This window comes from Jaculus jaculus, chromosome 5 (genome assembly GCF_020740685.1).
Source record: "Jaculus jaculus isolate mJacJac1 chromosome 5, mJacJac1.mat.Y.cur, whole genome shotgun sequence".
In the NCBI taxonomy this organism is placed as follows: domain Eukaryota; kingdom Metazoa; phylum Chordata; class Mammalia; order Rodentia; family Dipodidae; genus Jaculus; species Jaculus jaculus.
The window spans coordinates 141871624-141897241 of NC_059106.1; the positions used below are offsets into that span (position 1 = coordinate 141871624).

Here is a 25618-nt window from a genome sequence, read left to right on the forward strand (position 1 = left end):
TAAGCTCGGCCACAAGCAGCCAGTGACTTACATAAATCAAATAAGGTGGTAACTGGGTGACTGTAACCAAGCATTAACTTTGCTTTACTTCTGTGGTTATCCTGGAGAGCAAGCTTTGCCTGAGTAGAGCTCCTGATTTGGAGGTGCTGGATTTTTGAGTGTCTGTTTTGCTGAAGTAAATACTTCAAAAAAAAATTTGTGCTTCAGTTTACATTTTTGTACTTCAAATGGGATTGATAATTCTTAAATTTGTAGCATGCTCAGGGATAACACCTGACATCACATGCCCGGTGATGGCACCTGAATTAGCTCAAGTGTTGGCACCTGATTTAGCACATGTGCCAGCCCTATGATGGAACTTAGTTGAGTTTACCTGTCATACCCAGCTTTACTCAGTTCACACTGATGGATCCCCAAGTGCCAAGCACTGCACTAGGTGCCAGGGATGCAGCGATCTCATGAATAATTCTTGTTTGTTTTTATTTATTTATTTGAGAGACAGAGAGAAAGAGGCAAATAGAGAGAGAGAGAGAGAGAATGGGTGCTCCAGGGCCTCCCGCCACTGCAAACGAACTCCACATGCATGCGCCCCCTTGTGCATCTGGCTAATGTGGGTCCTGGGGTATTGAGCTTCGAACCGGGGTCCTTAGGCTTCACAGGCAAGTGCTTAACTGCTAAGCCAACTCTCCAGCCCCTCATGAGTAATTCTTTACTTGAACTTTCATCTGACAGTTAACCTGTGTACATTTGAAGAAAATCTCTATCCTTAATAGCTGGAGTGAGTATACAAAGAGCTTGGCATTAGAAATGAGAACCATATTCTGTAGACTGACAATGGAAGTTAGATGGAAGAGAAAGGAAGAAAGGTAGAGTTAGAGACTAGCCTTTGGTGGTCCCTTCAGTATTTCAAAAGGGCACTGTAAACTAGAAAATAGTGGATATTATAGGAAATTCCTCATGAATGCTATAGAATACTACATTTGAAGAAAAATAAAGGTTAAAATTATATATTAGAAAAATCCTCAGGAAATGAAGATTTTTCTTTTTTTCTAATATGTTTAGTTAGAGGCAGATTTGGACTTAAAAACAGGAAGGCTTGGAGGCTCAGAAAGTTATAATAACAGAATCAATAATAATAATAATAAAAGAAAACTTAACAGTTCTGCTTCAGAATCCAGGTCCCTCTGACCTGCCCTTGTTGCTCAGCGCAGGATGACCTTAATTGTGATTTTTCTGCCTCAGCTTCTTGAGGACAAGAGTCATAGGCCTGAGCCGTCATGTCTAACCACCTCTTGTCTCCTCATTCAAGCTTTATGAAATACAAAGACTGGGCTCATGTTGTGTAGTCTGGAATCTGTCAGCACACTGGGAAGACCTGTCAGTGTTGGCTGTTTCAGTCCCATAGAGAATCATTTATAGTCCATTGTCTATTCCGCTGGCCAGACTTTGTCTGAGACTGTGTGGTGTGTTCTCCGAGACTGCTGTATTCTTAAAAATGATCAACTATTTGACTGATATTTCTCTTTCTGTGCCTCACAGAAAAGGGGGCAGGAAAGTTTCTAAATCCTTTTGGGCCAGGAGGGAGGGAGGGAACTACACTGACTGGCCCCATGCTGAACATTCCCCAGGTTCTGGTTTGACTTGTGTGCCCTCTCTCTCCCAGGGAAGCCATCTTTGTCTGTTTGCTTTAGGCAGTTATTGGAGGGGAGAGGAGAAATTTCTCTTGGCCTTGCAAAGGACTGGTTATACTCTTGAAATTCTCATGCAGGGAACTTTTTTAAAGTTTTTTGTTTGGTGAGAAACATGAACTAGAGCTATGCTTTGGTTTAGTGTCACCAGGCAGGGAAAGTGCTCAAGATATATATGATGCCTACCTTAAAGGCAGCAGGATGAGATAATCCTGTACAGATAGCTAATGTAGAAAGGCCTGCCTCTGCCTGCCTGATAGGGCTTTGGTGCACACTCTTCTGGATTCCTTGGATTTTTCTGTCAAGTTGGGATTTTTGTCTGTTCTTGGAAAATGTGACAGTTTTTTCACTCTCATTTGTCATACTAAAAGTTATACTTTTCATTCCTTTCTTCTGGAGGCAGACATTGAAACCTTCAGCATTCTTTTTTTTTTTTAATTCTGAACTGAATTTCACTTATCTTTGGAAATTCAATTAAAGGATCCAGTGACTCAACTTTCTTGCCTTGTAGTCAGTAGTGCTTCAGTTTCCTTGTACTATTATCTAAATGTTTTATGTCAACATAAGTCAAGTTTTGCAGAGTTTCAATTTTTCAAAGACTCTTTGAAATTGGATTCAGAAAAATATGGAAAGGATATGAGCTAAGGAATTTCAAAGACTTGTTTTCATTCCTGAATCTGCAGGTACGCATCTCTGGATGAAGCTTCATGGGACTTGAAGTGAGAATAACGTGCGCATGCGTGCGCGCGCGTGTGTGTGTGTGTGTGTGTGTGTGTGTGTGTGTGTGTGTATGCGCGTGTGTGTGGGAGAGAGAGCAAGCGTGCTTGCACACATGCATTATAAGAGACCTTCTTTCCTTAAGCTAGTGATCCTCCCTTCCTGTCTTCTCAAAAAGTTAGACGGCTGCTAAATATAATGTCTTTTTATTACTACTGAGTGGGCTGGGGGCTCTTTGCTGTATAGATGGATAGAAATTCTGAGGAAATGAGGACAGGCTCTTCCCAGTCTCTTGAGTACCCTATGCCTATGGGATGGAATGGTGAAGTCCTTAACCTCTCCAAGCCCAGAGAGTTAGGGACTCATTATTCTTGGCTTTAGAACAAGAGATTCATGGTCTTAGTAATACTTCAGTTTGTGGCTTGTTGCTCTGGGCTTTTGTCAACAGTGGCTCCAGCATGTGACAGCTGTTGGAACCCTCGGTCCCCAGCAGCATTTAGTGGGAGCAGTGGGTAGAAGACAGCCTTGTATGCCGCTGTGGTAACTCCTGGGCAGGCATGGGTGTTGAGACCCTCAGTTCTACAGAAGCTGGTGTTAGAAACCTTGGACTTATGGTGTGGGGACCATTGCCCTTGATAGCAGCTAAGTTAGAGCTCTTGGGCCAAAAAGGTACTAGCATCTTGAACCTCAGCATCTCCCTGGAACATTCCAGTGCCTGGAGGCTACACTGCACTTTTCTACCTGTGGCTCTTCTGCTCAGGGTGGTTTCTGTCCCTACACTTGCTCTCATTGCTGCTGCCACCTCCACTGCCACAGTGCTCTGTTGTCACTGCCACCACTGTCACATCCTTATCACTGTCACTGTTCTGCCGCTGCTGCTGTGGGTTCCTTTCTAGGTTGGCAGCTCTGCACACACTAGTAGTGGTGAAGAGCAAACTTGGCAAGAAAAAGCTGCAGAGAAGGCTTTCAGTTCACCAATGTCACACCAGTTGCTGGTCACTCAGAAGGCTGTATCTTACCATCTCAGATTGGTGTGGCTACAGTCAGGAGGGCATGTGTGGACACAGGGTTTGGAGGATATTTCAGTCAGCTTCGCGGTGCTGGCAGAAAACACCCAACCAAAACCAGCTTGTGGGAGGAAATGGTTTATTTTGGCTTACAGACTCTAGGGGAAGCTCCATGATGGCATGAGCAGAGGGTGGACATCACTTCCTGGCCAGCATCAGTTGCATAACAGCATCAGGAGAGTGTGCCAAACACTGGCAAGGGGAAGCTGTCTATAGTACCCATGAGCCCGCCCCAACAATACAGGGAAGAGGACACAAGGAATAAGACGACAAAGCAGAGGAAGGATAACTTAGAAAGAGAAGGTCTCCAGTGGCGTGTAGGTGGGGAGAGGGGACAAGAGAGGATAACGGGACAGGAACATGATCAAATTGCAGAGCGCTTATTTATTCAAGTTCTCAATAAAGTGAAGGCAGGGGAGTAGAAAGAGGATCAGTTTGGAAGAAGGGAATTAGTGGGAATGGAAAAGGGATAAAACAGGGTAATGGGGGTGAATATGGTCAAAATATATACATGTATGAAATTGTCAAAAAATAAATATACCTATATTCATCATACAAATTGATGGTTTCACTATGAGTTTTATATATTTGTATCATATACTTTGCTCAAATTCATAGTCACTCATGATCTTCTGTTTATTTCCCCTCCCACTACCATTTCCTTCCTACAAAAGTCTACTTTTATATATTAAATATAAAAATATTAGCTGACTGGTCTTTTATGCCTTCTCCCTCAGTTGGGGCTGTGTGAAGCTTCTTTGTTACATTCATGCTGGGCCTTTCTGGCAGACATCTGTGGGCTACAGCGTGTCCGACTACTTAGAGGCCGCAGTGTTGGCTCACAACCACACGTTACCACATGTCAGGTAGCCCCTGGCTGCAGTGTGTCAGAGTGGTACTGCAGGCTCTGTTCTCAGACCGCATGAGCTGTAATGTGTAAGACTGCCACAAACTGTGTAGTCAGACTACCACGGGCTACAGTGTGTCCGACGGCCTACCACAGGTTTCAGGGTGTCACACTGTGTACAGTTTCTCATCATAAGTCATTCTTCCTCCCTTTATAATTTGTAGTTTTAAACAGTACTCTGTTCATCATCAAACTTGGACCCAGTAGTTTGAGTATCCCATTAGAGATGCTTGACTGAATTGTTGAAGAAATAAAATACAAAGGTATGCAGGGAGGAGTGTGGTCCATAGTTAGGGAAGACTATTGAAAAGTTCATTGTCAATGCCTATCGCCTTGTGTTTCTGATCAGTGGGATGTAAGGTGTGCAATAGAATAGTAGATGGTAAAGACATTCAAATCATTTCAAATCAGGAACTTTTTGTGACAGTTATATTAGAGAATCAAATGTCCTATTTTTTCCTTGACCAGATCTTTGGATCTTCATAATATAATTACTACTACCCTAGTTCAAGGCCTATAGAAAGCATGTCTTTTTCAAACATCCCCAGAGTTCCCCTCAGCCTTAGGCATCATGCATACTACTCCATTTGATGCTGAAGACATAAATGAGTAAATGAGGAGGTGAAGAGTGAGTCTGAAACTGTTAAGGAAACTATTTGGGAAGTCATGTAGAAGCTGAGCTTTAGGAAAATGAGATTTACAATAAGGGCTGTCCACCTCATGGCGCCCCTCTAAGAATGGGGTTTGTTCTTTCTTTCTTAAGTTAAACTCACTATTTAGTAAGATTTAAAAAAATTGTTATATTTTCATAATTAATTGTGTAGTAATTCTGATTTTTTTCTTCCTCTAGCACCAACAGACATTTCTGAATCAGTTGAGAGAAATAACTGGGATTAATGACACGCAGATACTGCAGCAGGCCTTGAAGGTATAGCTTTTGTGTTACGATATGGAGTGTGTCATGTATTCTTGTCCTTCTGTGTACTCTGTTTGAAATTTGAGTTCTTTAGTTACCATGTGGTAGTAGAGATAGAGGGGAAGGCATTTTTAGAAAGAGTCTCACTCAATATACTACAATTTAAAACTCATTAACTTTCAGCAATTTAATCTTTCTTGATACCTTGGAGTGATGAATAACTACTCTGTACCAGATGCTTTTTGGGTGGGAAGTAAATGAATAATGTTACTTAAGACATGTTCTAGAATTTAAATAGGAGTTCCTTGTGAAGTAGATTAGGGAAAAAGATGTAGGAGGAGGAAAAGTAGAAAATTAATACAAGCCAAGAACTTACATTGTTTTCCTTCCATGAATGAGAAATATAGGTTTCTTCCATTGAGCTAATCCTACCTTAAGAATATTCGACTTAAAATTACATGCAACATACATGGTGTATTGTTTTGGTAGTGTTTTAGCTGCACCCTCATTTCCCCTCAGAGGTGCTGAGATGAGTCACATATTATGGACAGTTCACAGTAAAAAATGAACAAGTGAATGAAAGATGTTCTTGGGTAGAACTGGGTTTTAAGCTCATCTGTATGTATCAGTTTGGTTACTATAATCACATCCACATCTCTAGTCCTTGGAATTTCTTCCATGAGAAAATGTTCATTTGATTTCTATTCTAATCCGGAGAGTCTTTGTTTCTAGAAACAATTCACCTTTTAGATGATCAGAATAGAAATCATCAGTGATAATGATAACCAGCACTTATTAATTGGGCATTTTCAGTTCTTTATATGTGCTGGCTCATCCTCATAACCCTGAAATAAGTATTATTTTCATCTCCCTTTTGAAGCTGTGGAAGCAGAGGTTAAAGTCAGTTTCCCAAGATCACACAGCCAGTACAGAGCTTGGAGTGGAAGTCACAGCAGCTGGATCCCTGGATGCCACTGAAAACTTTACTCTCCTTTAGTGGAAGCTTGCTTTCACCTTACATCCCTTGAGGAAACTAAGATTGTTTGAGGGTATCAGTAGAACACCACTGTAAGCCATAGTGGACAGAGCTAAGGTGTCAAACATCACTCTTTACAAGTTTGACATTTATATGATAGCCAGAACTTTGTTTATTCTGATAAATGTGACTAAGTCATTTCAAGTCTATATTCAGCAAGTACCTTTCCCAGCATATCACAGCGGATGAGGCTGTTCATTGTTGTGCAGATATAAACTTGGAGGAGTCACTTTTAACTTCAGAAATGTAGCTTAAATTAAATCTTGTTCATATTTTCTGTGAAAAAGTTCTGTATGTGCAGGGGTTATTTTTCTTCTAAAACTTCCATTTTAGTTTTAGGGACCGGGAAAGTGTTGTATACTTAAATCCCCAATTGCTGACTTGTACAACTGTAGATGTTTAATAATGATTTATTGTTTTAGTAATGTACCAACAAGCATACACCTTTGGGAACCACAGTGGCACTGGTGGATTTGAGTACTTCTGAGAATTGTATTCCTTTTTTCAACACTTTGGCCAGATACCCACCAAAAACAACTTGGGTTTGCAAGGATTTATTCCAGCTCATTTTTTTAATGTGCAGTCCATTGCATGGGGAGGTCATGGTGAAAGGAGCTTGAAGCTATGTGCTCACATTTTGACAGACCTGGAAACCGAGATGGCAGGGACATAAAGTGGGTTTGGTCATGAGCCCCTCCTCCCTTAACCAATTCTTTCAGCTAGTCCCACCTCCCAGAGGTTCCATAACCTCCTTAAACCCTAAAACATGGCCATCAGCTGGGGACCCAAGTGTTGGCAAACACATGAGACTGCGGGGGACACTATATATTCAAACTGTAACAAGAACATATTTAATGGCCTTTTAGTTTCACATTATGTAAGGCAGTATATGGGGAAAACTTCACGTATTTCTTGACACAGTAAATGCTTAATGAACATTAGCTACCATGAGTATAGTATGTACCTAACAGTAGAGTATTGCAAACTGTGTTGTATATGAGTCATTTAAAAATCTTTCAGTGGTCACAGGGAGTGTATATTTTAAAGTACTGGTACTTTCCAAGCTGTGCTCTCCTAAGTTGCTCCTAAAAGAGTTAGGGTATGTTTTGGGGACTTCATTTTTCATTTTTGGTTGCTGATCATTTTGGAATTATCCTGATCCTTCTATCATGTGTCACATTTAATGTAAAAGCCAGTACTGTTGGACTCTGCCCTTGTAGTCTACCCTTAATACACAGCTAGGTAAAACTGGGGACTGAAAGTCACACCATGTAATTTCTGTCCAGACTCTCCAATGGCTTCATACTTCATTCATGTAAATGTTGACAGTGTTAGGCCCTCAACTGTCTGGCCTTTCTTACAGAGAAGCTTCCTTAATATCTGGGTATTTTCTGTTGCTTTACAGCTTCTCAGTTATTCCAGCAGCATCATTTTCTCTTCTCTTCCCCTTCTCTTCCCCTTCTCTTCCCCTTCTCTTCCCCTTCCTCTTCTCTTCCCCTTCTCTTCCCTTTCCTCTTCCCCTTCCTCTTCCCCCTTTCTTCCCCTTCCCCTTCCTCTTTCTCTCTCTTTCTTTCTCTCTTTCTCTTTCTGTTTTTTTGAGGTAGGGTCTCACTCTAGCTCAGGCTGGTGACCTGGAGTGCACTATATATTCTCAGGGTAGCCTCCTTGAACTCACAGCAGTCCTCCTCCCTCTGTTTCCTGTGTGCTGGGGTTAAAGGCAGGCACCACCATGCCTAGCTCCAGCATCACTATTTCTAAATGAACTTTGGGGTATTTATTTAGGTATGCATGTGGCGAGAACTAAGTAGAATTTATATCTAAGCCTGTGTTGGAGAGCCATGGTGATGGCGAGAGTACTCAGTGTACTAGCCGAGCGTGCTGTCCGTGCCATCACACTGGTGCTTGTGCTGTTTTCTTTTGTTTGCTCAGTGTCTCCAATATCCAAGTTATAAGGATTTTTTTTTTTATTGTCCTTGTTTGGAGAGGTACCATTTTAAATACTTATTTTTCACTCTTCTTTTGAAAGTTTCGGAAAAAAAAGTCTACTCCTTTTTTGTGAAATTATAAGTTTATGATTCAGTTTTGTTAAGGAGATACGAAAGTAATAGAAAACTAAAATAAATTAGAGAATTGATTTTAACATTTTCTTAGCACTTTTAATCAATGCATTCCTTTTGGGATAATGTACTTTGTCATGAGTTTGTATTCTATAGATTACACATCAAATAATTCCAAAGTAATTTTTGCTACAGAATGTAATAAATAAAAATATAGTTATATAAATTCTGTGAGATTGAATAACATTTTACCAAAACATTGGATGTTCCTGCCTCAATATTTGAAGGATAGCAATGGAAACTTGGAATTAGCGGTGGCTTTCCTTACTGCAAAGAATGCCAAGACCCCTCAGCAAGAGGAGACAACTTACTACCAAACAGCACTTCCTGGCAATGATCGATACATCAGTGTGGGTAGCCAAGCAGATACAAGTAAGTTTTCCTTTCCTTTATGTGTTTTTAAGTTGAAATTTACAAAAAACTTTCATTGATATGTATAACTTTTGCCAAAGTAGAGGCAAAACACCAGAAAAAATTTTTTAACTGTTTATTTTTGTAGTTGAAAAGTGCACATATTTTATGAGTGACATACTTTTTTCCAGAAAAAGGTAAAATATAAGATCTTATTTTAGTCACAATGCTTCTCTTGTGAGCATTTGTATAATATTCATTGCTTTAATATTACAGAGAAGCTTACTTAATATCTGGGTATTTTCTGTTGCTTTACAGCTTATATCAGTATGTGATTTATATTCATAATCATTTCTAGAATTTTAAATGGGCACAGTCATTTGTCTTGTGAGTTTTCACTATCATTGAGGGTTTATATTACTTTTGAAGGTAAAGCATTGTTTCTAAGTATCGATAGCTTGATCATTTTTCTCTTCCCTCACACCACCTTCCAAATGAGGGTTTGAGGAGAAGCTTATTACCATGTAACAAAATTCCCCTGAAAAAAAAAGACAATTACAACTTGAGAGAGGTGTTTTGTAGAGACCATTCATACTTGCAGACACATAGATAAATACGTATGTGGAAGAATTTTACATGACACTAGCTTTTTTTCTTCAGAATATGAATATTTTAATATTATGTAGGTCTCAGAGTTTTTCCAATAATAATGCTGTTAATTTCATCTTTTTCACGGTTTAATAACTATGTTCCAGGATTAGGGCATTGCTGTGATAGAGAACATGACCCCCATTCTTGAAACCCATAGCTGCTCCAGGAGGAGGGTGTCACTGTCACTGTGGCAGAGAGTGTGCTTAGCCTTTGAGACCCGTAACTGTGCTGTGTGACTGTGTGTGTCTCTGTGACACACGTGTGAGATTGTGGCCTTAGTCTTTAACACCAAAATATTACAAAATAAAAACATTATAGTATGGATTTGACAAGTTTGGTTACTAACATATATTTGAATGAATTCCTGATTTTGTTGACAGATATCGTTAAAATTAGGAAGTAGTTCCTACATGATGGGAGAAATCCTGTATGGATGCAGCAGACCTGCTTGCTTGTCCACACTGTGACTTGGCCCCATCTGCATCTCAGCATCATTTTCTCCTATGTCTCTTCTCACTTCACACTGTAGTAATAATGTAGGATGAATTGAAGTTCTCAACAGAGAGTGCCTTTTCCTTCTGTGAGGAAGCAAGTCCTCTAACTTTCCCCCGTAGTCTGATTTGTTGTGGTCTCAAGAGTTAGCTCAGCAGCTGCTTGTTGGAGAATGGTTTCCCTGACCTCTTGTTTGGACCAGTTGTTTCTCCAGTGTCTAGAGTGTATCTCACAAGGACTGTTGTTTGTAAATTATTAGCTTAAACAGTATTGGTTCTCAAAAAATGTATCTCTTTGAAACTGGGACAAAAAGATGTGGTATAAGTACGGAAGAATTTGTATTTGAGAACATCATGTCATTTATTTGAAGATTTTGAGACTTAGAGGTGGAGAAAGATGCTAGTTAGTAAAACAAAAGAAAGAAAAAAAAGATAGTTTTGACTGGTCACTTGGTTAATGTGAAGCAAATAGCTAACCAGTACAGTTTAGTGTTCTTCCCCGGGGGGGAGGGGGGTTAGAAACCTAGTTGTGAGTTTTTAACATAGACAGACATACTTGTGATGTAAATAAGGTATCAATGAATAAAGTAGAAAATTAGAATCACAAAACTGTCATAAACAAAATAAGATTTACTTGTTGTGTGCAAAGGTGAAAAGTAGTGCGTAAGTCAAGTGGTAACACCTGTTCAAGACATTTGAATAGATACAGTGCAAATGTTATGAAGGCCCAAAGAAACTTTGAAGAGGAGCTATCCTTAAGGGAGTAACCAAATTTGCATCAGCATGTGTCTCAGTGTGATAATAAAACATTTTTCTCTGTGTGTGTTTATCTCTTGAACATATGATGTAATCATACTTTTCATATGGAATAAAAGGCAGAGCAGTGATGTTCCAGATTGTGTCTCAGCTGATTGTCACTTGAGTGGATTGTTTGCTGTTGGGGTTCTTTGTGAAATGTGCTGCCAGGGTGCCTCCAGGCTTAGTTTGTCCCTAGAGGGGACTGGAGGCTATTGAGAAGTAGATTAATCATGCCTTAATATAGTGATTGGTGTTTGCATTATGACAATGCTAGTATCAGGCCAGGAAAAAAATAGCTGATGGAGTTAGCAATTCTTTTCCATTTAGTAAATCTGTCACACTTTAAAACTAATGTTAGAAGAAGTATAGCTGTCTTTAGGAAGCACTCTATTCTGTAATTAAAACTTAATGGTATTGTTAACTGAACATGTACAAAAGGTGTCATATAGTCACCATACATTTAAAATTGCTTTCTGCTGTGCATTCAGAAGATTTTTTTAATATGGGATTGAAAGATATGATAGTTACAGATGAAAATATATTCAAGTGCAGGCCATTGAAAGTAAGTGCTGAAGGCATGTGGATAGTGGAATGACAGTGTGAGGAGCTTCTCAGGGGATTGATGCAGATAAAATCAGTTTGGGTATTTTCTCGATTTTATGTGAAGTATACTATTTGCATATCTAACATAGTTTAACCCAGTTGTTTCAAGGTTGGACAGGGTTAAGGATGGAATATGTTCATTCTCCTAGCCCTACCACCTGTTGATTTCAGTGCGGAAAGAATACCTGAAAATCTTGGACAATAAGTACACGCTTCTGTGTTGATTTCAGTGGGAATATAATTATTTACAACTGAGCGTCTTTTTTAGGAGCCATAAAATACACTGTTTTAGTAATTAGAAAAATAGAATGTTTGAATTAGTATTTCCACAAAATTTGGGAAATTTTGCCTGATATGTATATATTCTGCTCCATCAAAGGCAGCTACGAAGGCTGGCACTTGACTTGAAGGGCACTAACATGAGCCTCCCTTTTGGATTAAGAAGTAATCACTTCTACATTAATTTCATAGTAGAATAATCACATACATTCTTAGTTTATTGTTGCTGCTGCTTTTTGAGAGAAAAGTTGGCATTTCAGAAAAGTTCATGCTCTGCATAATAAGGAACTTAGAATTAGTGTATTTCATGTTTTTATATTATCTTGGCAACATTTCTGTATTATAATTTAACAGTGTCAGATTCTGGGAAAAGGTTCTAATCATTTGTAATATAATCAGCCAAAATTCTAGGCAACTTGGATCTCTTGACCATATTAGGAAACAGATTTTTCAAATGAGTGTCTCCACCCTCAGATTAAATTGGGAATAAATTTGTATTGGAGCATTAAAGTCAAAATTACTAATGAAAATTGGAGTAGGTCACAGCTGTCATAGTTGTACTTAATAGTCAAAGAGAAATTCTGTGAAGTTTTTGTGTCTGGGCACACATTGTCATAGCCATGACCTTATATAAGGTTTTAACCAGTATGAAATCTAATAGGTAATATTCTTTATATCATGACTATTAAATTCTTTTGAACATTTAAAAAAACAGGACAAAAACAGTTTATGCTCACAGAGCAAGATGTACTACAATTGAGCAATCAAAATACGGATCAAAAGATAAAAGGGATTTGGGTAGGTAATTTTAACAAAGAAAGTAATGCCATGTTACTGACTTAATTTTTAGAGAAATTGGTAAAATACATTGGATTAGAAGAAGGAAGTGGTCAATCTTGCAAAAATTTGAAACCATAATTTTTCTGGAGAACCACTTGAATTGCATTCAAAATGAGCAGAACCTTGAGGTTATATCCTCAAACTCTGGTTGTACATTCCTTGTTCAAATAATAATTAGCAAGCACAGATGATAAGTCCTGTGCTGCGATTTTCACCTCTGCTAAGAGCAAATCACATAGCTAAGAAGTTACAGGTTTTATTTATTGAAGTAGTGATTATGCTTACTTATGAGTAATAGAAGGAATTACAACTTCATGATTCAATACTATGACCTTGAATTGTGCTAAGATACTAGTTTTACTCCTATTGTTTTGTATCGTAAGTACAATTATGACAGCAATAGAAATGACAAATAATATTTCAGCAGTATTATGAGTATGTTTCTTTACCTAAGAAACTCCCAATCTCTGGCTTAAAGTGTGCTTGGGACACCAGCGATCACACTTGGGAAACTGCTAGTAAGATAGAAAAACCACTAGATTCAGGGAGGGGAGACTCAAAATTGAAGCTTGTGTATCATCTCTATTATGTTGTGCTCCATTTCTCAAAATGTAAGGAATAGATTAAAAAAAAATCATGGACTAGTGTAGATAAATGCTGTCTCCGGTTGAGTTTCTGTGCCAGCCTCTGTGGTTGATATGTTGTTCATAAAACACTCAACATTGTAGGTATTTTTAAAGAAGGAATTCAATACAGGGATTAGGTTGTTAAAGATCATTGGAGGAAATTGAGGGTAGGATGTCTTGCTCAGTTTTCTGAGTGACTTGCAGGATGGAGCAGCTGGTGAAGTCATTCCTCTGCAACACTAGAAAGGCGTCCTTTAAGGATGCTTCCTTCTCTAGCTCTGTTGTAGTGGACAGAAAGTAGATGAGTAACTGTCATTCACCCTGTGTGGACAAGAACGTATGTCTGGCTGCCACATCTTTTCTATGGGTTGACATCCTTGTGGCTAGAATGCCACTATGGAATGTGTTTAACACTTAAAACACGTGTTAAAGCATGGTGGGAAAAAGCATTCAGAAGCAGTAGGATAATGCCTGTCCTTGGGCTCTGTCTTCACAATCTCACATTAGTGATGTAACCTAAATGCTATCCAAAATTTTAGCTATACCCAAGTATGGAGGTTAGTCATGTCCAACGTTTGAGGTTTCTGAGTTGAAGGAAACATTAAAGCATGAGGGTTAGTTGATCCTGCCCCTAAGCCTGGTTTTCTCCTTCTCTGTGAAGTTCATACTTGTTTTTTCTCCCTTCATTTTCTGAGTTCGAGCAATTTTAATAGCCAAGATAGTGTTTAATGATGCAATTCACACTACTGTCATCTCAGCTGAACTCTAATTATTTAACCTAGACTAGATGACTACGCCTTGATTAGTGTGTTTCTTGTGAATGTGGACCTCTAGCCAGACTTGTGAGACTTCTGATTTGCTGGCACTTGGGTGTGTTCTGTCATTTTGATATGCTGTTGCATGTTCTTCCAGACTTGATTAAAATTTTGGGGGTTTACTTGCTGTATTTTTATTGTATTCTTTAAGGATTTAAAAAAAATAGACACTACATATGTTTTCTGATATTTTCAAAATTCTCGTATGGTATTGATTGGAGAAAAATGTGCAGTTAACAAATAAGCTTCTGAAATCATTAATATATTAATTATTTCTCATTAAGGTGAAGTATTGTTTATGTGTGAGTGTGGGTAGAGGTGTGTGTGTATGTATTTAGATGATAAAATTATGGAAGCTTCTCTCATCCTATCCTTTCTGTTTTTCTCTTATAAAACATAAAGATAACTTGAACTATGTATTTTTCTTATTACCTTGATTCCTGTAATTGCTTAAAGCATATGGAAGTATTTGTTCTGGGAATATTCTCTGTTCAGGAAATTGACCAGAATATGTTGGCAAATTGGTTAAAATGTGGTTTTGCTGAAGGTGGTAACAGTTGTAGCTTTTGTTCTTTGGACAAAGAATACTGTAATTTCTAGGCTTTCTCTTGTTTGAAAATGGCTAACTTTACTCATTTGTATTATTTATATATTTTAGTGAAATTACCATCTTGCTTTAAGTGAAAAGAATGGCATGTAAGTCCCTTTACAGAAGGCACAAAGTAGAAAGTGATGCTCCTTGTACCTCTTCCTTCCCGAGTTACTTTCTTTATAGCTAACCACTGTTGACTTACTGCTTATCTCCCTCTTTCTGGTTAGTAAATGTAATTTATTTCAAGACATGAAGCCACCATTGTTTTAGAGTTTAACTGCCACTTTGAAAGAAGTGTCATGGCTCAGTTGCATGCTGTATTTGACTGGGTTGACTTCAAGGTGCAGTGACTCACTGGTGGGAGACATTGTTTCAGGTTTTGGTAATAAACCATTATCAACAGTTTTCCTACTAACTTGCTTCAAGTAAGAGACTCAGTGAATATAAAAATTCTTCTGCAGTGAAAAATACTTCCACTTTTCTGCTTTTTTTCTATTTTTGCTGTACATTAAAAGATGCAATTAAAGTACAAGAATAATCAATTACAATAGAGTTTGAATTTTTATCTAGCCACGTTCTTATAAAAAATTTTAAAATAAATTAGCACTGTCTCTGGATTGCAAAGGTTTGTTGAGTATACAAACTAAAGAATTACTTTTCTTTGTTTGACTTAATTTTAAGGAAGTTAGTTTTGCTTTTCAGATGTGATTGATCTCACTGGAGATGATAAAGATGATCTTCAGAGAGCAATTGCCTTGAGTTTGGCAGAATCCAACCGGGCGTTCAGGGAGACCGGAATAACTGATGAGGAACAAGCTATTAGCAGGTAAAAACATAATTTTGTAAAACATACGGATATTATTTGTAACAAATAATGACTGACTTGAATTTTAAGAGGCACTAAGGTGCATTTCATTCTAGATCAATCACCAATAATGACGGTGTTGTTTTTATGTTCACTTTAATGAAACTTCATGCTTATTTCTGTTTGCAGTTGAGGCTTAGCTTGTAAAGGTAAAGTATTTTTTTTTTGTTACTTTGTGTAATTACTTTTGAACCCACCATACAACTCTACTTCAGTAACATTTTAAAATTATTTTATCTTTTATTTATTTGCAAGCAGAGAGAGGAGAGAGACAAGACACAGAGAATAGGTGTGTCAGGACCTCCCCCCTCTGCAAACAAACTCCAGATGCTTGCATCACTTTGTACATCTGGTTATATGTGGGTACTGGTGAATTGAACCAGGGTAGTTAGGCTTTTCAGGAAAGTGCCTTAATTGCTGAGCTATCTCTGTAGCTCCCACTTCAGTAATTTTTATAGGACAGATCAGCAAACCTTTTTGTGCAAAGAACCAAAAGTAAATATTTTTTACTTTGCTGGACATAGGGGTTTTGTCACAGCTACTCTTGTGTTTTAGTACAAGAGCAGTCATAGTGCATATATAATGAGCATGGCTATTATAGTACATCTCAGTTTACATGTAGTTACACTTTATAGATTCATATGACCAGCTGAATTTGTTCCTTGACTTGAGATTCATAACCACTGATCTGGTTACACACACACACACACACACACACACTCACCCTCTCCCTCCCTCCCCCCCCCTCTCCAAGATACATGAAAGAAGTGTTTTTCATTTTAATAAATGAAACCTTTTCTTTGAAGTAATGTGATAAATTCAGTTTTAAAATAAGTAAAGATGTTTATAACTACTTTTAAGTCCAGCTACTTAGAAGCAGTGCTATCTCTATCTTGTTAAATTAGAAATTTTGCTTTCAAGAGTTTAATTGGGTTTTTCAAAGTACACAGCTGAGTCCTCGAACTCCTTTGTTCTTTTCACTGTGACACAATTAGGAGCAGCAGAATATGCCAGTCTTCTTGGATGTTTTCCTTTGACAAAATCCACCAAGACCTGTGCTGCTTAGCTCAGGGTTACATCACCAGACCTTGGGTGGTTTTTTTTTTTTTTTTTTTTTTTTTTTTTGAGGCTGCTCATGCTGGGCTCAAATTTGTGATCCTCCTGCCTCTACCTCCTGGATGCTGGGATTACAGGTAAATGCCACTGTGTGTCAGATCACATTTTGACATGAATTGTATCTGTCCTGTATCTATAAATGTGAACTTCAATTTGATACACTTGTTGGCTGGAGGGAAAGTAGTCAGAACAAAGGTACTGTGATGTACTGGCACTGCATTTCCTTTAGGAAATTACATATACATCCAAGGATGAGACATTGACATTAAGAATACGTAAGAGGCATACTTCCCTTTAAGAGCCCATAGAATGTTGCAAGGGAAATCCCCATGGGTATAAGAAGTACTTTTTGTGGAGATGGAATTTGCCCCAACAAATCGTGTCATGATTTTATAGCGAAATTTGTGTTTAGTGGTGCAATAGACTTAGTTTAAAAGATCTAGATTTGTATTCTCTCTAGATCCTAGCAGGATCAAAAAATACCTTTTTTCCTTGGAAAGATATCTTTATTATTACCCTCAAAAAATACCCTTTAATAACTTGTGGAACATTGGTAACACCACTAGTGGTACCAGTACCAGTCACAAATACCAAACATGTATAAAACCATACATTTACGATGGTAATCAACACAAAAACAGGCAGTGAAAACATCCCATTTATTCAGGTACTGTGATTGCTAGGCCTGTGCTTCGTCTTTTAAAGGAAATAAGAAAATTTGAAAATGTAGCTCACTACATTTGAGAAGAAACTTGAAATATCTTTTGTGAATGAAAATTACAATAAGTAAAACAAAACTGGAAAATTGCCTTGGCAGCAGAATAGAAAGAACTCAGTAAGCTACCATAAGACTAGATGATACATCAGAAGTACATTAACTTACAGTATGCATATCTGAAAAAATGGAAAATACAGAGAAAAGTAAAAGCCGTGGGGACTTGAATAAGTATGACATACTGTTATTTCAGAAGGAATGAATGTGCCTTAGGCAAAAGAATTTGTCAGAAGAAATCAATCTGGATCTGTAATGTCTCCAGTATGAAAATACAAGAAACCCTCCCATAGAGGAGGTGACAGGTGACAAAAATTAAATAGTAGTAATGGGTAGTTGAAAATAATACAGTGATACTCAACGAGTGGAGAGACAACTGCTGGGATTCTAGTCAGTGAAGCAACGTGGGCAGTTTTATCTGGAAGCCATGTGGGAGAGTCAGCCCACCAGAAAGTCCAACAGTAATGGTTACAGAAAGAAATACTCTTTCCAGGAAGTCATAGTTTACTTTCTAAATCTCAGCTCCCACTGTCCCTGAGGAAGAAGCTATGGCAGGATTTGCCTTAAGATTCAGGAGCAGGTGGGAATGGCAGAACTAGTCTTTCTTTATAAGCTAACGTTGAGGACTGTTCCATTGATCAGTAACCACCAGGTACCTGTAGATGGTAGGGAGTGGAAGGCCACAGCTCATTTTTGAATAGCTTTTATGATACAGGTGAGTTCCAGGTTTAGTGAGGGATCATGTCTAAAAAAATAAGGTGGCGAGCAATAATGTCAATTTCTATCTGTTGCCTGTGCACACACAGGTTCCTGCCCACACATATTAACACTCATAAATCCATGCTACCCCCCCCCCCCCAACACTCACACTTATATAATGGTAAACCCTTTTAGGAAACTGAAAGTTTGGGAGCTTAACATTTCCCCTAAGTATAGACCTATGAGAAAGACGTGCAGTCTGGCTTCATTCATAATCAAAACCCAGAAGTAGCTAGGTTCCAATAATGCAGTATGGTAAATCATTCTGCTACATTCACACAATGGAATTCAAAACAGTATGTGGAAGACATTTTACTGGTACTTAAAAAAAAATAGGAGGGAATCCTCAAAGCACATCAGAAAGAAGCCTGACCAAAGAACCACTGCCTTGTGCTGTGCTTCTTGCGATGTTTCAGGACAGAACTATATCACGGTGATGGAATACTGAATAGTGGCCACCTGGGGTGTAGAACAGACACTGTGGAAAAGGGCATTTTCTTTTACAGTGTACATTCTATATAGTATTTTGACTAGACGGAGATACATACATACATACTTACATACACACACACACACATACACATACACACACATATAACTTTATCTAGATAATTTCATATACATATATGAAATTGAGCTTTACTTTTTTTTTTTTTTTTTTTTTAATCTTTTGAGGCAGGGTCTCACTCTAGCTCAGGCTGACCTGGAATTCACTGTGTAGTCGTAGGGTGCCCTTGAACTACTGGTGATCCTCCTATCTCTGCCTCTCAAGTGCTGGGATTAAAGGTGCTCACCACTACGCCTGGCTGAGCTTTACATTTAAAATTTACGTATCTTATTATAGGGAAATAATTTTGCAGTACTCTAAAATGTGCTCAGTTATTATAATTGACATTCAATATGTAAGTGATATTTTTATTTATATGAAAGCATGATAAATATTAACAAGATGCCATTTAAAATGATTAGAGAGCAGGAATGTACAAGTATTTATTTATTGATACTGGGGATTGAACCCAGAGTTGCCTCCAGGCTAAGCAAGCCCTCTGCCACTGTGCTACTTCTCACTCAGCAAGCACTTGTACAAATGCAAAATTGTTGGTCTGAGGATGCAGTTTTGTGATAGAGTGATTTTTCTAGCAGGTATAGGGCCTGAGCCAGTACCCTGCACCAAAATACATGACAGAATAAGTAAATACTCTTGGCACATTAAAGGATTAAAGAATATACAGAGTAAGTATTTTCTTATATATACTGATTTATAAATTAGAGTAATAGACATTATGAAACAGGCCAGCTCCCTTCAAATTTACTTAAGGGTTAATGTACTTGAAATCAAAATACCACTTGATATATTACTCTTTTTTGAAATACCAACAAATGATTTCTTTATTACCCTTTTATCCTCATTGAAATGAACATATTCATTTTATAAGCTCTTTCAGTGTGTTCAGTGCTTCCACAAATAGCACTTAGATGAACTAGAGTGGGATGTTTTCAATATTCCACTTATATTCAATTGAATAATAATACAAGATAATACACAGAGCTTTATAATACAATTTTAATGGGAACTTGAACAGTTGCTGTAAGTGATTGGTTTAAACATTTGGTACTGTGTCTAGAAAGAACAGGACAAAATGTTGTATTGTCAGGTATGAGTCCCAGGCCAGGGACAGTGCTGAGAAGATGGAAGAGTGGAGGGTGTCGCTCTACTGCTCGTGACTGTGGCTGGTGCTGCTGCTTCTGCTGCTCAGCATGTACTTTCTTACAGTCCACTCTTTGCTCTGAGATAGCAGTGCGTCTGTTCTCTGTAGCCTTGACATTCAGAACCTCACCATTGCATGCATTATTCTTCTAAACCTGGATGGTAGCATTGGTAAGACCAAGGAAGGAATCCACATATAGAACTTCGCTTTATAAAATGTTTGTATTCATTATGCCTTTGCTAGGATATAGGGTCACACAGTTTTGAATTAGAGTACTGTTTGGGTTAGAGGTTTGGCTTTTCATAATTTAACAATCCCAAGCAGGAAGAAGTATCTGATCCATTTACTTAGAACCTTGTTTAGACACTATTTATCAGGTGTAAGCTAGAATTAAAGTAGACTCGTGTTTCTATTTCCACATGCGGATGGGAAATACTGGTTAATTGATGCAGCTTTTTGGTACAGTGAAAACAAAAAACAGGGGAGGGGTCTTCTTAAAGTCTTTTCTTTGAGAGGGACCAAGGGCAGGTTGTGGGAGAAATCCAAGGGAGATGTGTTGTAACACTCTAAAAATAAACAAAAATGACTGCTACAAGATATAAATCAAAGAGATAATATTGTCTCTTTTTGTTTTAATCTGGGTTAATAATATGAAAAGCCTACTTCTTTAAAACAAATATTTTGGAGCTAGAAGATAGCTCAACACTTCACGGCCCTTGCCTGTAAAGTCTGTTTACCTGGATTCAGTTGCCCAGCCACACAAATAAAGGCAGATGGCCATTTGTTTGTATCAGCCAGAGACCATGGTGCATGTGCGCGCGCGCGCACACACACACACACACACACACACACACACACACACACATTGTATTTGGGTATGTTACTAATTAACATATATGAGAAACAAATGTGGATTAGGAATGGGTATTATTTTAGTTTTGAATCTTACATGACTGGGGACAGTGAGCACTTCCAGTGTATCTCCACCATTCTTGACACACAGCTGTCACAGGTTGTTTCTGGTCTGACCTCTGGAAAGAAGGTATAGAGAAACACAGGAAAGATGTTTTTGTTTGTTTATACCATTAATTTCTCTTCTTTTTCCACAATTTTTACAAAACAGTGTGACAAACAATTTGGGCAAATTCTTTGGTCCTAGGCAGTACATATGAGGCCAGTGTGGGTGAGCAAGGGAACAAAACATTTGTATTATCTCATTACCTTAATGTTATGTTTCAACTATTAATTTTTTGCAAACTGAAAGTCCAGAAGTGTCTCTTTTTGGGTAAGGGAAAGGAATGGAGCAGAAAAGGGGGTGGGGGAGGAAATTGACCATATGACTATATTTAAAACAAAAAATACCTTCCTAGGGCTTAGTAATCCGACCAGATCTGGGATTTAAAAACAAATACTATCACTGAGAAGTATGGGTTGTAGATTTGGCTTGGGTGACTAACCCATGCATAGCACGAGACTTCAGTTTTATTCAATGGAATCATAAGGCTGAATTCCATTTTGTTATTATTGCCTATGATTCATACAGTGGGTATTAACAGATTGATTATATTTCACTAAAATCATGTCCTTAAGTTTTCCATAATTAATGTCTAATGCCTTTGTGATTTGGTGTCTTGTTTGTTATATGTATGACCTGGTCTGCTGGTAGAAACAAAGTTTTTTTTATTATAATTCTTAGTTAAAATATAATAATACAGGTTCATCTAGCAGGAGATTCAGAATGGAGTGTACTTCTCTAGACTTTTGACCAGTTTATACTTTTAGAATATGCTTGCTTTATTTGTTTTTGGTTTTTTATTTTTGAGACAGCATCACTCTATAGCACACATTGGCCTCAAATTTGTGGCACTCATGCCCCAGCCTTCTGAGTCCTGGGATTACAGTTGTTAGCCACCACACTTAAGGTTATACAATATTGTACATACAAATACGATCTCTTCTTTTCAAATGGTAATTGCGTATGCCCACCAATTTTGGTCACTTGTTGGGTCCTCTTCTGTCTGTGGGGTGATTACTGGGACCCTACTATCCATGGCTTTGTTTCTAGTACTCCCAGCCCTTCCTGCTTGTGTGGTTGTCTCATTTCTGTTTATGAAGATAGAAAGATTGTCATGTATACTTGTAAATAAATACATGTATTTACGGAAGGAACATAGTTTCTGAATGGAAACATTTCCTTTATAAAAATCACTAAGAAAGTTAAATCTACTTTCTACTTATGTCTTATATTAGTTATTTTTATATGCCATACATGGAATTTTCTCTTATACATAAGATTGTCTGAACTAAATTTGTTGATTTCTATTGGTTTATTATGATACATAGTTAATTTTATATCTGAATTGTAAACCTGAGCCATGCTTGCATTTCCAAAGGGATCTTTGTCTAGTTCTTGCTGAGCTTTTTGTAATTAACAGAGTTTATGACAAGTAAAAGTTATGTGTAGTTATTTTGAATAGTAACACTTTAGCTTTTCCCTTTCCTTCCCTTCTCCTTTGCCTTTGTCTCCCTTTCTTCTTTTCCTTTTTTCTCCTTTCCCCTTCTTTAATTTTGTTATTTATTTATTTATTTATTTATTTATTTATTTATTTATTTATTTATTTAGAGGCATGGTCTCTTACCCAAGCTGGCCCCTCAAACTCATTGATTCTCCTACCTCAGCCTTCTGAGTGCTGGGATTAAAGGCATGAGCCACCATTGCCAACAGCAATATACTTGACTACTTCATATGAGGGATTTGCAGATTTCCTGTAAAAATTACATTTATGTTTCATTCTTAGGAGTTAGAAAGATACTGTTGAGGAAATTACATTACTCTTGACTTGTCTAGCTATATTAGCTATATGTAAGACATTTTGTAGACAAGCTTTATTTTTACAAACATTAATACTCTTGTATTATGCTCAAATATAGGTATTAAGTTCTTTTCTGAGGCACGCTTTTGGGAAAAGAAGCAAACATCTTCCTCCTATTCTTTTCTTAACTGTCACAGAGCCTTAGTTTTCTATAACTGAAAACGTTCCCTAAAATTTATCTTTTTTATTTCTGAATAAAAAAGAATATTACTTATTTATTTGAGGGAGAGAGGTAGGGAGAGAATGGGCACACCAGGGCTTTCGGCCACTGCAAACAAACTCCAGACACATGTGCTACCTTGAGCATCTGGCTTATGTGGGTCCTGAGGAATTGAATCTGGCTCCTTTGGCTTTTTTATAGGCTAAGCCCTTACTCCAGCCCTCATTTATTTATTTCTTAAATGTTACTTAAGCATTCCATTTTTGTTTGAGACAGAGAAAAACAAGGCAGAGAATAGACATGCCAGGGCATCTAGCCACTGCAAATGAACTTCAGATGCATGTACCCCCTAGGGTATCTGGCTTACATGGGTCCTGGGGAATCAAACCTGAGTCCTTTGGCTTTGCAAGTAAGTGCCTTAACTGCCAAGCCATATCTCCAGCCCCCCCCCCATTTTTTAAATAGAAGATGAAATTAATGACCAGAGATTTAAAAGTATAGTTTATTAGTGTTTTCTTAATGTCAAACTAATTGTCATTAAAAGTTGTTATTGTATTATGTTGAAAATATGTACTTTAGCACCATGATTTCTCAGAAAATGTATATAGATTTAATATTCCTTTAGCGAAATATAAATTAACATAATTTTGCATGTTTGAAATGTTTATAGGCAGAATGCTATACTTCACTTGCTCTTTTTGCATTGCTACTGCCATGATCTGAGAGAAATCAGATCTCTTCCTGAGCAAAGTTAGCATCAAGTGTTACTTCCCAAATACATTATCTAGAGTATAAATAATCGTGTTGCTCAGGGTGTTAGTATTCTACCCTTCTAGTTCACAGCATGCTATTCCTTAGGGTACATTGTCATACCCTTGAAGTTCATGCTATATGCATAGGATGCAGTATATTTCCTTGAAGTTTAGAATGTGCTGTTGGCTAGGGTAGAATATAACATGTGTCTGTACTTTTTCCTCATTGTCTTTTTACTGATGAAGAGTTCTTGAAGCCAGCATAGCAGAAAATAAAGCATGCTTGAAGAGGACACCTACGGAAGTTTGGAGGGATTCTAGAAACCCTTACGATAGAAAAAGACAGGACAAAGCTCCTGTCGGGCTGAAGAATGTTGGCAACACTTGCTGGTTTAGCGCTGTTATTCAGGTAAGTGTCCTCTGCTCTTACTTGGTTGGAATGATAGCAATGAGAGTGGGCTGCCATTGTCTTTCCTTAACATGCATAGTTTTAGAAATGCAGCCAAGTTTCAATATTTGTGTAGTCTGAGGATTTCAGTATCTCTCCTCATTTATTGCCAATTTGACATTTTTTTTTCCTCTCTATTTTTCTTGAGACATGGTCTCACTATGTAGCTTTTCATTTTCTCTTTTATTTTTCAAATAGGGTCTCACTATGTAAACCAGGCTGGCCTTCAACTTCTCATCATCCTGCTTCCAGAGTATTGGGGTTACTGGCTTGTGTCCCAATGCCTGGCTCCAGTGTGGAGTTTTAACATTACTGCACAATTTAAACCTTTCATTTATGTGAACTTAATTTCTCCTTCTCTGTTGTTTATTGATGTCCAGAGAGTGGAGAGAACACAGTCGTGTATGTGTTTCTCTGCATATTCAGAGAAGGAAATCAGCACTGGCTTTCTATGGTCAGATCCGATTCATTTGTATGTAGGAGAATATCATTCATTGGTTTTTCAAGCTTTTTTTTCTTTCTTTTGGATTTTCAAGTTAGGGTCTCACTCTAGCCCAGGCTGACCTGGAATTCACTGTGTAGTCTCAGGGTGGCCTCAAACTCATGGCGATCCTCCTACCTCTGCTTCCTGAGTGCTGGGAGTAAAGGTGTGTGTCGCCATGCCTGGCTCCAATATTTTTTGTAAGAAATTATCTTTAACCATTGAGTCATCTCCCCAGCCCTCAAAAGTTTAGGTTTTTAATGGCCTAATAAAAATGACTTTTGGGGATGTCAAAAACATCCAAGTTTTGGGAAAATTAAGTGAGCAAAAAATTTTTCCAAAGATAATTTGAAATTTCTTTTTTGTTTTTACTGCATTTTAAAGTATATTGCATTATTTTAAGTAACTTCATTTTTGTCTGTAGCAATTAGAATCTTTACCTGTTTGTTTTTCCATTTTTCTGACACTGTTTAATTCTCAGGTATAAACTGACACAGACTGCTTACCATAATGAGAATTCTCACTTAAAGAAAGGTTGGACAGAGCATTTATATGAGTTGTCAAAGTTTGCTTATGATTTCCCAAGTGGAATTTGTTCAGGCTGTGGCACAACAAGCTATAGAATTTCAGTTGCTAGTTTGTTCAGGCATGGAGCTCCTCTGCTTTAGGGGATATGGAACAGAGAGGGACAAAAAGATTCTCTCTAAACAGCAGCTACAATGACAACAGCTGATTTTTCCATGGAATGATGCTTTAATGTGCTAGAAAAATGAGCTGGCCGTCTAGAATTTTCAACCTAGTCTTACAAAATGAAGACAATTCTTTATTTGGCGAGATCCCTATGTAAGGAAATTCTTACCATTCATGATCAGAAAAACATTATCCAGCAGGAGCTTAGAGCATGGAAATGGGGTTGGGAGTCTTCCTAAAATTTGCCAGTAATCTGTTTTAAAATTCTTCTTATGAGTAGTCCATTCTTCTCCCTTTATTTATATTCCATTTCTCTAATTTCACTGCAATGAAAAGGTGACTTCCTATTTGCCATATTCTGAGATGATCATCTTGTCAAGGCTTTATTATACTGTGGCCTCATTGTTAACATTGTCTTCCTGGTAGTCTATCAGTTGTTCTTTGTTTATCACAACCTTCTGTGATACTTCATTGAGAGAGCCCTGACATTTGTTATTTT

At 37.8% G+C, this 25618-nt stretch overlaps 1 protein-coding gene across 2 annotated transcripts in view; it reads left to right on the forward strand.

The window, feature by feature from the left end:
• Usp25 (ubiquitin specific peptidase 25) overlaps positions 1 to 25618 on the forward strand; it is a 113533-nt gene that overhangs the window by 14904 nt on the left and 73011 nt on the right. For both annotated transcript variants that reach the window (XM_045149594.1, XM_045149593.1), the window contains exons 2-5: positions 5230 to 5307; positions 8676 to 8820; positions 15197 to 15320; positions 23747 to 23909. In XM_045149594.1, coding sequence (XP_045005529.1) covers positions 5230 to 5307; positions 8676 to 8820; positions 15197 to 15320; positions 23747 to 23909 — 510 coding nt within the window. The remainder of the gene's footprint in view (positions 1 to 5229; positions 5308 to 8675; positions 8821 to 15196; positions 15321 to 23746; positions 23910 to 25618) is intronic.